Source organism: Gorilla gorilla, chromosome 12 (genome assembly GCF_029281585.2).
Source record: "Gorilla gorilla gorilla isolate KB3781 chromosome 12, NHGRI_mGorGor1-v2.1_pri, whole genome shotgun sequence".
NCBI classification, from domain to species: domain Eukaryota; kingdom Metazoa; phylum Chordata; class Mammalia; order Primates; family Hominidae; genus Gorilla; species Gorilla gorilla.
Window position 1 is genome coordinate 94,139,938 of NC_073236.2, and position 13,452 is coordinate 94,153,389.

The window sequence follows — 13,452 nt, forward strand, 5'->3', positions numbered from 1 at the left end:
GTGAAGGAGACTGTGATTGTAGTAGACAATTCTAGGCCTTCTGGAACCATCACTAAAGGCAACATACGACTGTGCTAATTAAAAGGAAAAAAAAATCCCTAAACAATCTCGGAAACTGATCTTTCCTGGCCAACAATCTCAGATATAGAAGATTAGATTTACTAAATTTAGAAAGAATCCTTTTTTTTTCCCCCAATCACAAAAATTATCCAGTAAAATCTATGCTCACTTCCGGTAGATCTGCAACAAGGCACGTTCACAGGTCATTTCAATAACTTGCTAGGCTCTTCAGTACTCAGAGTCCCTGGAAATAAGTCATTAGCAGTGGAAAGCTGCTTTTTAGAATTTTCTAAAACAAATCCATGGGGTTTTGATCTGCTAAATTCGAATGTAGACAACAGCAGCCTTATTTCCCTACTTTCATAATCTAATTTATTTGGCTGTATCTGTGGGCTTAAGAGTTTAGTGTTCTTGGTAAATAACACGTAAAAAAAAAGTCATTTTTCATTTCTACGAACCAGCCCCACCCCGGCGCTCCCTCGGGATCCTCGCTCTAGCCCCGCCTCCGTCCAGCCTGGCTCCGCCCCGTTCGGTAGCGCCGCGCCTTGGAGGTCTGTGGCTAACTTGGTCCGGAAGAAGCGAGGCGGACCTTCTGGCGTTTGAAAAACTTCCGGCGGGAACCGGAAGGTGCGGTGGCACTCACGGAATCTCGGGTCTTCTGACGTGCCGGGCGGGAAGGTGAGCTGTGCGTGCGCCTTGGCGGTCGTCTTGCGGGTTCTCAAGAGCCCGGCGCCCGGGCTCCGGGATCTTTGGGGCCATTAAAAAAGTTCTGAGCGCTCATTTGGGCAATAACACCCCTTTTTTAAAAGTGAGAAGTTCATTACATTTTCCTGTCAGCCGTCTCTCACAACCGACCACCCGAAAACCCCTCCTAGCTACCTCGTGACACCTCTTTTCAGCCAAATTGCTGCAGCTCTTAGCGCATAACAGACATAGAAAAGCCTGGGCAAACCTGTTTTTTTTTTTTGAGACGGAGTCTCCCTGTGTCGCCCAGGCTGGAGTGTAGTGGAGCGATCTCGGCTCACTGCAAGCTCCGCCTCCCGGATTCGCGCCATTCGCCTGCCTCAGCCTCCCGAGTAGCTGGGGCTACAGGCGCCCGTCATCACGCCCGGCTAATTTACCTGGATTGTTTTTATACCTAAAATTATCGGAGGTGGGAGAGGAAGCACCCTTTTCACGGTCATGGTGGCCCTGTCTGAATCAACTGCACCTTCTGTAGTGCGCCTGGCATGTAGGAGGCGCTCAGTAACCGGAAGAAAGGAATGAATTGGGAACTCTCTAGGCAACTTTCCTCGAACCCCTCACGTGACATGTCATTAACATATTGTGTGTGGAATGGGAAACCAGACTAGTCTTGGTGTTCCAGGCACTGGGCTAGTCCTTTGCCACATATCTTTCCCCTTTGAGTAAACTGTTTCACCTCATTGGGTCTCAGATTTCTGAATATAGCGGGACTGTCTGATCTCAGGTTCTTTCAGCTCTGGTATTTTGTTTTTGTGACTTGGGAATCTGCTAATATTCAAGCACTCTGGTGGTCCTTCATGGAAACTTGTTTAGGTGCTTCTTAAGAAATTGTCCTCCTTTGTTTGCCTTCTTGAATTTAAATTTTTTTTCCAATTTTAATTTAGTATTTGTTAGTGTGTACGTCCTTTTGCCCCTTTGTCCTGATTTTCAGTCGTCCTAGTTTAGTGGCTCTTCCCTTAGTAACATCATAGCAACCTCCAAATTATTGATTTGGAATATGCTCATGTGCCCACAGTGATTAAGATAGTTTGAAAGGAGGGAAAAATCCCAAGTCACTGAAGAATAGGAATATTCTTATGTGCCATCACTTCTTCAGAAAGAGACGAGTGCAATGTGTGGCATTGCCTAAGAATGGTGGAAAATAAATGTATATTCCTCTGTAGAGACCATATTTGTACATATTATGTTCATTTAATAGTTGTAGGGCATCTGTTAAGTGCTAGGTTCTATGATATGGAAGTGAATAAGGCACATGTATTTCCTTCTTTCATGGTATTTACTCTCTTGACAGCAGTGCAAGCAATAAACAAGTAAAATAAAAATAATTACAGATTATGTTATAACCTACTGTATACAGGAAGTAAATAGGCTCCTTTTAAAATATAATTGAGAAACCTATTTTAGGCCTGAAATGTTAAGATCTAAGGGATGCAAGGAGCCAGCCAATTGACAAGCAGGGGGAAGAATACTCCAGGCAGAGAGAACCTGAGGTGGGAAAGAATGTTGTGACAAGAGCTGAGGAGCTCCAGCAAGTAGTAAAGGTGGTTAGAAAGGTGAGCAGGGCTCAGTCCGACAGGGCCTTTTCAAAGGCCTCATAAAAATGTGGCTTGATTCTAAGTGAAGGATGGGGTGGGAAGTAATTCGTTGTTTCTAAAGCATATTCTAAATGATCTTGAGTTGATAAGTGGAGAATGATTTTCAGGGGCAAGAGTGGAAGTAGGGAGGGCAGTTAAGAGGCGAGTGTGGTAGTTCAAGTGAGGGAGGTTGAGGACTAAAGGCTCACTGAAGATCGTGGAGATTCAAGACATTTTGGAGGAGGATCTTATGTGACTTACTAATAGTCTGGATATGTGAGATGAAAGAAAAAAAGATTTGTAACATTTTGACTTAGCAAATGGAACTTTGGAGGATGATAATGTGTTCATTTTCTTGATTGTAGTGATATGTATACATATGTCAAAACATCAAATTTGCACACTTTAAACATGTGCAGTGTATTGCATGTCAATTATATGTCAATGAAGCTGTTAAAGAATTTTCTGGCCAGGCGCCGTGGCTCACACTTGTAATCCCAGCACTTTGGGAGGCCGAGGCAGGCAGATCACCTGAGGTCAGGAGTTCGAGACCAGCCTGGCCAACGTGACGAACCCCGTCTCTACCAAAAATAGAAAAATTAGCTGGGTGTGGTGGTGCACGCCTGTAATCCCCGTTACTTAGGAGGCTAAGGCAGGAGAATTGCTTGAACCTGGGAGGCAGAGGTTGCAGTGAGCTGAGATCACTCCAGGTTGGGTGACAGAGTGAGACCGTCTCAAAAAAAAAATTTTTTTTTTCAAGGTTCTGGCTTAGCAAATAGGTGGGTGCCACTTATTGAGATGGGAAGGACTGGAATAGGAACAGGTTTTAGAGCAAGAAATGGTCATCAAGAGTTCCATTGTGGATGTGTTAAGTTAACTGTGAGACATCTAAATAGTTTCAGAGTCAGGCAGTTTATTATAGAAATCTGAATGTTAAAGGCACGGTTTGGGATGGAGGGATTAGGATTGTTAATAAGTAGGTGACATCGGTATGTAAAACCGTGGAGATGGATGAGGTTTTGGTTAATCTAACAAGTTTTATGACACAAAGTAAGAGGATATGGGAGTAGTGGAGATGGAGAAACAGGCCTCAAGAATATTGGTGTTTAAACTGGAGAATACATACTCCTGGGGGTGTACCTGTCGTAGGTAGTTTTAAAGACATAATTTCCAGGTCTTCAGCTTTTGTATATATTCTTTCTAAATCTGATCTGCTTGAAATTGGCTTGTGTGTTCATGCAGATTCTGCTTTCCCACCTTTCCTTTTACATTGATATTTTTAACATTTGTGAAAAGAAATATTACAACTTACTCATCTTTCCATGGTATATTGCTTTCGGGGTGCCTTATAAAGAGGCAGTTGGAAATATTTGATTTAGGGGAGCCTTCTTTAAGGATAATGGTTAAGCAAAAACATAAGCCTGCCAAGGGTTTGCCTGTCCCTATTTTAAACACATTTCTGTTAAGGCTGAAGTGTGGAGATAGAATTAGTATATGGTAGTCTGTGTGGGAATGTTCTGAATTCAGGCATATTGTAGAATGTGGTGGTAGGAGTGATTGTAAGGTGATCTGGGTGGGTTGTTTGATGGGAAGCTTAGCACCTTCAAGTTTTTACTCTTGGACTGGTTAGATTCTCCAGAGAAAAGCCTTCCCATTCTCCTCCCTAGAGGGCAGTATTTTAGGAACTTAGTGGCGGAAGACTAGGGTTCTCTGCCTTTAGCATTCAGTCTGTATGGTTCCCATGCCCACAGTCTAGACTGTTTCATTAATACCTTCTCCAGAGAATAAACTTACAGTCTTTTTCCTGGGGCAGTTGCCTAATAGCATGAAGTGAGGTAGGACACTTAGAGATATTCCTTTGTCAGTTTATACACAGCCCTAACCCCTTTCACCTTTAATTCCAAAGGTATCAGCTACTGCTTCATATGAATTTTTTTTTTTTAGAATACTGCAGGGTAAATTGGTTTGGTTCTCAAATGCTCCCACTGCTGGCTTGGGATTTTAATTTTTATGTGTTGCAATTTGTTAGTCTTTTTGGTTTTGGAATTTTGAGGAGTCATATTTAGGAAAACCTCCATTTCCCCATCTCCCCTCAAGAGCATGAAAAGAATCACCTTTATTTCTTAGTTCTTTTATAGTTTTAATTTGTACATTTTAAACTGTTAGTTATTGGGGAATAAATTTTTGTTAATGGTGTGGAGGTAGGAATTAAACTCCTTTTTTTCTTCTAGAGGAATAGCTAGTTGTCTCAATACCATTTATTGAATAATCCATTTTTACCCTGCCCTGATTTGAAATGCCACCCTTGTCATACACTAACTTCCTCCATTCTTATTTTGTTGTGGTAAGATACACATAATATAAAAATCACAATTACCTGTTCTTTCATGATCAATGTCTAAAAAATACTAATTTGAGAAAGGATGATCTTTATAACCTAATATGCCAAAAAGAGAGTGAAGGGAAAGATGGAAGATTATCCTGTCTACTTCCTGCAGACTGCTTTCCTGTTGTTCTTTTGGTTCCCTCTGAGCACTATTTTGCCCAATCATTGTGTACTTACTGGACTGAGTTGAGCTATAGCTGCTGGGAGAACATATTCCCTTTTGTGACAACCCCTTTAGTATTTCCATGAGAGATTATTTCCTCTTCTAAGTGGATGTTAGAACCAGAGGCATTATAACATATGACTGGGTCAGAAACTTGTTTAAAGGGTTCCAAACATGTCAGAGTCTAGTGTAGTCCTTATAGTTTGATGGTTTTATGGTAATAACATCAGGCAGCCACTTATAAAGTCCTTTATTAATTAATTTTAACAGCTAATTAATCTTAACAGCTAAAGTAATTTTATTTACTTTCCTGTATTATGTGATGTCTCTGGTTATTTGTCTTAACTTTTTTTTACAGCTTGGCCTTCGAATTTGGTAAATAGTTTTTAGTCACATAGTGATTAATCATTTTATTTAAGTTTAATGAACTTTTATTATAAGGGAATGATTATCTTGTTTTAAGAATAACCTGGCTGCTTACTCAGTCAATCAGCATCATTTATTTCATTGCCAACTTTGTAGAGAGACCTCTACTTTATTCATTAAGAATATATAGAATAGGCCGGGCACAGTGACTCATGCCTGTAATCCCAGCACTTTGGGAGGCCGAGGTGGGCGGATCACCTGAGGTCGGGAGTTCAAGACCAGCCTGACCAACATGGAGAAATGCTGTCTCTACTGAAAAATACAAAATTAGCCAGGTGTGTTGGCGCATGCCTGTAATCCCAGCTACTAGGGAGGCTGAGGCAGGAGAATCGCTTGAACCCAGGAGGTGGAGGTTGTGGTGAGCCAAGATCGTGCCATTTCACTCCAGCTTGGACAGCAAGAGCGAAACTCTGTCTCAAAAAAAAAAAAAAAAAAAAAAGAATAGGAAAAAAATGTTTCTGTCTTTGAGATATAGTTTAATAAAGGACTTTGTAAGTGGCTGCCTGATATTATTACCATAAAATAACACAGAATACTTAAGCACACAATTCTTAAAAAATGAAGCACACAATTTTCCTACAGGTGTCACCCTGTAGGAGTTTATATTTTTTAAAAGATGGCCCATACTCTTAAGAGTTTTAAACCATTGGAAGGCTGTTAGCTACTCTTTTTTTTTTTTTTTTTGAGACCGAGTCTCACTCTGTTGCCCAGGCTGGAGTGCAATTATGCAATCTCAGCTCTCTGCAACCTCCACCTCCTGGGTTCAAGTGATTCTTCTGCCTTAGCCTCCCCAGTAGCTGGGATTTCAGGCGCCCACGACCACACCTGGCTAATTTTTCTATTTTTAGTAGAGACTGAGTTTCACCATGTTGGCCAGGCTGGTCTCGAACTCCTGACTTCAGGTGATCCGCCCTCCTTGGCCTCCCAAAGTGCTGGGATTACAGGCATGAGCCATGGTGCCCAGCCAGCTACTCTTTTAATTGGCAGCTACATAGCAGAGGAAACTGATGTTTGGGCTTGTGAATAAACATCATTGTTTTTGTTTTTTTCCTATGAAATGTTAGTTTTGAATGACCCATTACTTGTAGCCAAATAAAGTGATCAGAATATTCAAGTGTTGCTGATTTTATTTTCTGTTTCTTCTAGATGTCATCATTGCCAAGAAGAGCGAAAGTACAGGTCCAGGGTGTGGTACTGAAAGATGAATTTTCTTCATTCTCTGAGTTGTAAGCATACTGGTTTAATATGTGGGTAGGGGAATGATGAATATTTTAATAAGTAGTAATGCATTCTGTCACTTTCTAACTCCTTAAGTGATGTGGGTAGAAAAAACTTTTTTTATTCATTCATGCAACAAGTATTTGTTGAACTCATGCTGTGTTCCAGGTTTTGTCTAGTGTTGCTAATAAAGTATCGAAAGGAGAGAGAAAGTAACCAACTAAATATATAACATAATATTTACACTAGAATATAAGCTCCATGAGAGCGTAGAGTTTTATATATTGCTTTAGAGCAGGATTTTTCAACCTCTGCACTACTGACATTGTGTGCAAGACAATTCTTTGTTGTGGGGGCTATCTTTTTTCTTGTAGGATTTTTAGCAGCATCCTTGGCCTCTACCCACTGGATGCCAATAGCTTCCTGCTAAGTTATAACAATTAAAAATGTCTCTAGACATTGCTAGATATCCCCAGTTGAGAATCTCTGCTTTAGAGTCATATTAGGTGCTCTGAAGATATTTGTTAAGTAAATGACTGGTAATATTTATAGTAATAAGTACTATAAAGAAAAATAAAACAGGGCAGGGGATAGAGAGCATAGTGAGTGGTTGCAGTCGGGGGGCATTTTGGATAGAGTAGTCAGAAAGTTATTGCAGAAGATGTGGCAAGAGATCTAGATGAGATTTGGAGGTGCAGCTTGCAAAGATCTTGGGGATGGGTGTTCCAAATAGAGAAAGCAGCAAGTGCAAAGACCCTGAGGCAGGAATAAGTTTGGTGTGTTCAGGGAACAGCAAGAAGACCAGTGTGGCCAGTCTAGAGACATGAGGCAGAGAGTAGTAAGAAATGAGATTGTAATGAGTAGGATCTGGATCTAATAGGCTTAGATCCTTCTCCTTAGTCCCTTTAACTTCTCTTCTCACCAACCTCTAAATGTTGGAATCCCTCAAGGCTTAATTCTAAGCCCTCCCCCTCCCCCACCCCCCTTCCCCTCTCCCCTCCCTGTTAGTAGCTGATCTTGTCTTATGGCTCAATATAAAAATCTCAGTTTTATACAGTATCTCCAGCTTGATCTTCCCTGGTATTAGAATTTTATTTGAAGTGGGTTGGGAGGCCACTGGAGGGTTTTGGGTTGGGATGTTACATGACCTGGTTTATATTTGTAAAATATTCTGGTTTCTTGGTGGAGAATAGACTATAGGGGGCAAAACTGGAAGTAGGGGAAATGAGTTAAGGAGATTATTGTAGAAGCATAGGATTCTAGACGTGAAAGTGATGAGAAATGGTCTAATTTGGGATATATTTTGAAGGTAGAGTGGACAGGACATGGTGGTGGATTGGATTTGGGGTATGAAAGAATGACAGACATTTTGGAAAGACTGGAAGAGGAACAGGTGTGAGAGTGGTGGAATCAGGAATTCAGTTTTGGACTTGGTAAGTTTGATGTGATTGCTGGACATTCAGGTGATAGTGGATATACAAGTCTTGAGCTCAAGGGGGGAAGGTCGAGTTGGAGATACTATATAAAATTGAGATTCCCAGCTGGGTGTGGTGGCTCACACCTGTAATCCCAGTGCTTTGGGAGGCCACGTCGGGCTGATCACTTGAGGCCAGGAGTCCGAGACTAGCCTGGCCATCATAGGGAAACCCGGCTCTACTAAAAATACAAAAATTAGCCAGGCATGGTGGCAAGTGCCTATAATCCCAGCCACCTGGGGGACTGAGACCTGAGAATCACTTGAACCCAGGAGGTGGAGGTTGCAGTGAACCGAGATCACGTCACTGCACTCCAGCCTGTGTGACAGAGGGAGACTCTGTCTCTAAATAAATAAATAAAAATAAAATATAGATTCCTGTATCGAGAAAATATAAGATTACCTGGCAAGAGAGCATAGAGGGCTGAGGACTAAGCCTCGAGGGATTCCAACATTTAGAGGTTAGGGAGAAGAGGAGTCAAAGGGGCTAAAGAGAAGCTGCCAAGAAGTAGTATGAAAACCAAGGGGTGGGGTTCCTGTATGTAAGGGATATGCTCTAAGGGGTGAGTGCCAGATGCTCCTGAGAGCTCAAGTGATTGGGAAGGAGAGTTGACTAGCTGCCTTAGAACTATATCATGTATAACACAACGGTATCTGTGCTTGTGTTTTGTTCATAATAACTAAAGGGCCTTTAATCTTGGTGATATTCCTTTGTGAAATAGGGTTAGTCAGTAATCCTGGTTGATAGGTGATGAGAGTAAGGAGGGAAGAAGTCATCCTGCTCAGTTTGATGATAGTATGAGGAGTGGAACCCTAGTTTTCTATTTCATTGGTTTTCTAATTATAGTTTCTTTCAGTTCCACTGCTGTTATGTTATTCTGATTATTCCTGTTTTTTGTTTGATTGTTTGTTTTTGCTTACCAGGCTTAGTGGCACCTCTGAAGAGAACACCAGTAGTTTGACCTATCATAATTATTCTCTTCTAGAGCACAATTTAGCTAAGACGTCATCCAGTCAGGTTTTTGCCCCCAGGAAGAACTTAACATTAAAAAACCCAGACTTCCCTATTCACTCATCTCAGTAAAGGAAGTCTCACTAATATTGACCTTTTACATTAGAGTAGAAATGGAATTAACTGGGTTGGCAGGAGCATGATGGTCCTTTAAAAGAGTTCCCATGGCTGCTTTTTCTCTGCTCTTGCTGTGAGTTTGATTCTTCGTTGTTAGAAAAGTACTATAGTCGCACCTGATCCAATCTAATCAGGAAAGAAATCCATTCTGTGAAAGGAAAAAAGGGTTAATTAAAGCAGTTGGAAGGGTCTTGGTGCTGGCTTTTAATGTAATTTAGGGTGTTTCCTAGAGCCATTTCTCAATCCTTTCATTGATTTGAATAACTTAATACAATTTAAATGAATTTGATTAGTAGTTGGGAACTTATTTAAGTGCTTTTCACTGTTAAAATTGAAAAGCTCACATTGACTATAGTTTGACATGACCCAGTAAATTACTTAAGGTAATAAATGATTTTCTGTGTCTTGAATGAATGTGTGTATGTGTTTGTCAGTTAGGTGAGAAGAGAATGGAGAGACAGAGCTGTGATTTACAGCATACTGGGGTATTTTTATACTTGTCCGTCATCAACTCTGTTGGTTCAATTCTTAGCAATAACTGTTCACAGCCTGTACTCAATCACTCCATTTTATATTAAACACCTCCTACTTTATCATTTTTTCAAGAATCTTGCATCTCTTTTTTACCTTTGACATTTGCTTTTATTTTTCCTGGAGATTATTCTGTTGATTTACTTCTAGATCATCTGCCTCTGAAGAAGATGACAAGGAAGATAGTGCCTGGGAGCCCCAAAAGAAAGTTCCCAGAAGCCGTAAACAGCCCCCTCCCAAGGAATCCAAACCAAAGAGGATGCCTCGGGTGAAGAAGAATGCCCCACAGATCAGTGATGGCTCAGAAGTCGTTGTTGTTAAGGAGGAGCTGGTAGGTGCTACAGCTGGATAGAGGGAACTCTGTAGTGTCTTCCTGATTGGTGATGTTATTTTCTTATTCTACAGAGTAGGACAAGGCATGTAAATGACAAAAACTGCCAGCAATGGCATCCCCTTCCATGGGTCTTAATTTTTGGGTCTGTACTGTGTTTATTTGTCTATTCCCTTTTCCCTCTCCTAGGAGTTGGTCTGGGTGTGGTAGTGCTGGTAATGATGGTGGCATTAGCAAATAGTTGAGTGCTTACCATTAGCCAGGCAATGTGCTCAACATTTCATTTAAATGATCTTAATCTTTATAACAACCATTGAGGCAAGTGCTTTTATGCTGATTTTATAGATGAGAAAGCTGAAGAAAGATGTTACGTGACTTGCTCACGGTGTACAGATAGTAAGTGATGGAACTGGGTTTCTAAGTTAGGAACATGATTTTGTCAACATTTTGGGAACAGATATATCTCTCTTGGGTGTTTTTACATCAGTTGTGTTCACAAGAGAGATAAATACAACCAGAGTGCTGGTTTAATATTTAATAGTTTAAAATAATAATCTCAAGGACTTGAAATTCTTATGGCCAGCATTTCGTTCTCCTTGGAAGCTAATCTGAATAGGGAATTAAGTAGTAATCAGAAATTTACTTGATGAGCATGGACTCAGAATAAGATGATGAGATAAATCCATTCATTTGAGTTTATTGAATGTCCACTGTGGTCTAGGCACTATGCTTGTCACAATGACAATTGACTGTTTTAATAGCTTGAAGCTAAGACAGTGGCTGACAACACCCTTTATGATTGACACTTTCTTTAGATATGTCAATTCATTTGATTAGGTTATCAACTCTTTTAGGCCTGGGAGTTATTTTACCTTTATGTCTCTGCTCTGATCCGTTCTATTTTGGGCAAAAAATTTAATACTCAGAGGGCTCTCTAATGTTCATTATTTTCAAGTTCAGATGGTGGTGGTGGCAGGTTGGCATTCAGGTGGAGGCGCTCTTTATTGTAGTTCTAAATATTTTTAATAGTGATTCTGGAAAAAATACTTGATAAAAGAGAAGATAGAATTTTGACTAAAATTTAGTTTGGGAATTGTTCATGTTTGTGCCATCTGCATCATTTAGGTAACGGAGAACAGACCAGCTTAGGGGTAGGGTCTTTATCTTATTTACACTATCCCCAGTGCCAAGATGGGTGCCAAGTCTCATTTCTTCACACTTGAGCTGTCACTTGGATTGGGGGGCAGTGGCAGTGCAGAGTGTAGTCCCTAGACACCTGTGTGGGCTGCTGTGCGGACTCTTGTTAAAGAAAAATGCCTGACATTAGCCTGCTGTCATTCTGTGTTCTGTCCTCTACTCTTCAGCAGAACTTGGTGGCATGTGTAGCCTGTTGAGTTGTATGAGTGAATGAGTGTTACTTTTCTGTCTGCTAAGTGGTTGACTTTGATAGCAAGTTTTAATCTTGGTTTTCTGGCATGTGTAGACCTATCCTTTACTCATTTTTAAAAATTAAACTGCTTATTTCTAAATAGTTGACATGCAATGGGAAGAAATAATAGAGGAATTCCATGTACTCTTTATCCATTTTTTCCCGAATGGTAGCATCTTGCAAATCTATAGTAAGATGTCACCACCGAGATACTGACATTGATAAAATCCACTGATCTTATTTAGATTTCTCCAGTTTTACTTGTATTCATTCATGTGTATGTATATGTATGTACTTGGTTCTGTGCAGTTTTATCACACATGTAGGTTTTTGTATCTACCATGACAGAAAAGTTCCATCACCACAAAGATGCCTAGTGTTGCCCTTTTATAGCCACACCCACCTCCCCCCATCATCTCTGACCCTTGCCAACCTCTAATCTGTTCAGGAATGTTATATAAATGTATTCATATAGTATGTAACTTTGAGATTGGCTTTTTTTCCCACTCAACATAATTTCCTTGAGATTATTCCAAGTTATCGTATCAATAATTTGTTCACTTTTATTTGTGAGTAATATTCCCAGGAAATTGCTTTTTATCTTCTAATTCTCATATGTTCTCTTTGTGGTTTGATAGAGTAGCTCTGTGGCTATTGCTGATACTGCTTTGGAAGACAGAAAAAATAAATTGGATACTGTACAGACTCTGAAAACAGCCAAGACAAAACACAAATGTGCAGTGCAGCCACATACAGTTCGAAGGACTAAAAAGCTGAAAGTTGAAGAAACCAGCAAAGCCAGCAACTTAGAGGGTGAGAGTAACAGTTCAGAGACACCATCCACAAGCACTGTGTGGGGAGGTACATGCAAGAAGGAAGAGAATGACGATGACTTTACATTTGGTCAGTCCCCTTTAAAGAAAATCAAGACTGAAACATGTCCTCAGGGGCAGCCTGTCAAGTTTCCAGCAAATGCCAATAATATTAAAGAGGAGGTGGAAATGAATTGGGACATGGTACAGGTATGTGCAGCCTTTTTCTGTCACTTTAGTTGTTTTGAGTGCTTTCTTTTTGACTAGCATAGGGGTTGTACTGTCTAAGGGAAGGGCTGGGGGTTTTCAATTCTCTCTTCAGTTTTGCCAGTGATTTCTGGAGGCTTTCCTACTTGTTACTTTCTTGGGTACACTGTTTTGTGTTGTAGCTAATCATCAGTTCTTCAGCTAAGATGTGTGGCCTCTCCTGGCCTTTGCTATGGTGTTTTAGTGAACATAAACTATATAGACAGATTGTACCAACTGGTTGGGCCCCCACAGGTTCATTGTTAAGTTTTTGCTTTGAACTTGGACTGTATTTTCCTATAAAAGCAGTGTAGGTGATTAGGTCACTGGTTGTTCATACATCTATTTAACCCTTAGTATAATGTTGTAATGTACTACAACAAGGCCTAGTGATTTTTGAAAGGAAATTCTGTAAGAATTCCAACTTGAGATGCCAGAATTATATGTCTTACTACAGGGGAAATCAGATTTCTCCCAGTTTTTTTGGCTGGCTTTGGGGACAGTATTGGAGACCCGAAGAGTAGCTAGTGAGCTTTTGTCTGTCCCAGCACATTCTGGGACCATTTTAGACTTAATTATGGTAGTGCCTCTCAGGGTAGATGGGGGTGACTTCCCTCACTGTTATCTGTCCCATGTGATTCTATTGTGTACTCTTTCCGTTGCTGTGATTGTGGCTGTAGAGCCGAGGGCCTCTGCTGGATCCTGATTCCACTTCTCAATCTGGGACTGCCTGTGTGTCACAAATGTCTTTGTACCCATGCTGCCTTTTCTATTACCTATTAGTAAAATGTAATTTTTTTTTTTTTTTTTTTGAGAAGGTGTCTTGCTCTGTCGCCCAGGCTAGAATGCAGTGGTACTCACTGTCAGCTCCACCTCCCGGGTTCATGCCATTCTCCTGCCTCAGCCTCCCGAGTAGCTGGGACTACAGG

The 13,452-nt window shown here is 40.7% G+C and overlaps 1 protein-coding gene across 1 annotated transcript in view; it reads left to right on the forward strand.

Moving 5' to 3' along the window:
* Window positions 1–571: 571 nt before the first annotated feature.
* SRBD1 (S1 RNA binding domain 1) overlaps window positions 572–13,452 on the forward strand; it is a 222,461-nt gene continuing 209,580 nt past the window's right edge. Inside the window, exons 1-4 of the mRNA XM_031008302.3 lie at window positions 572–738; window positions 6,500–6,579; window positions 9,856–10,036; window positions 12,104–12,487. Coding sequence (XP_030864162.3) covers window positions 6,500–6,579; window positions 9,856–10,036; window positions 12,104–12,487 — 645 coding nt within the window. The 5' untranslated portion in view covers window positions 572–738. The remainder of the gene's footprint in view (window positions 739–6,499; window positions 6,580–9,855; window positions 10,037–12,103; window positions 12,488–13,452) is intronic.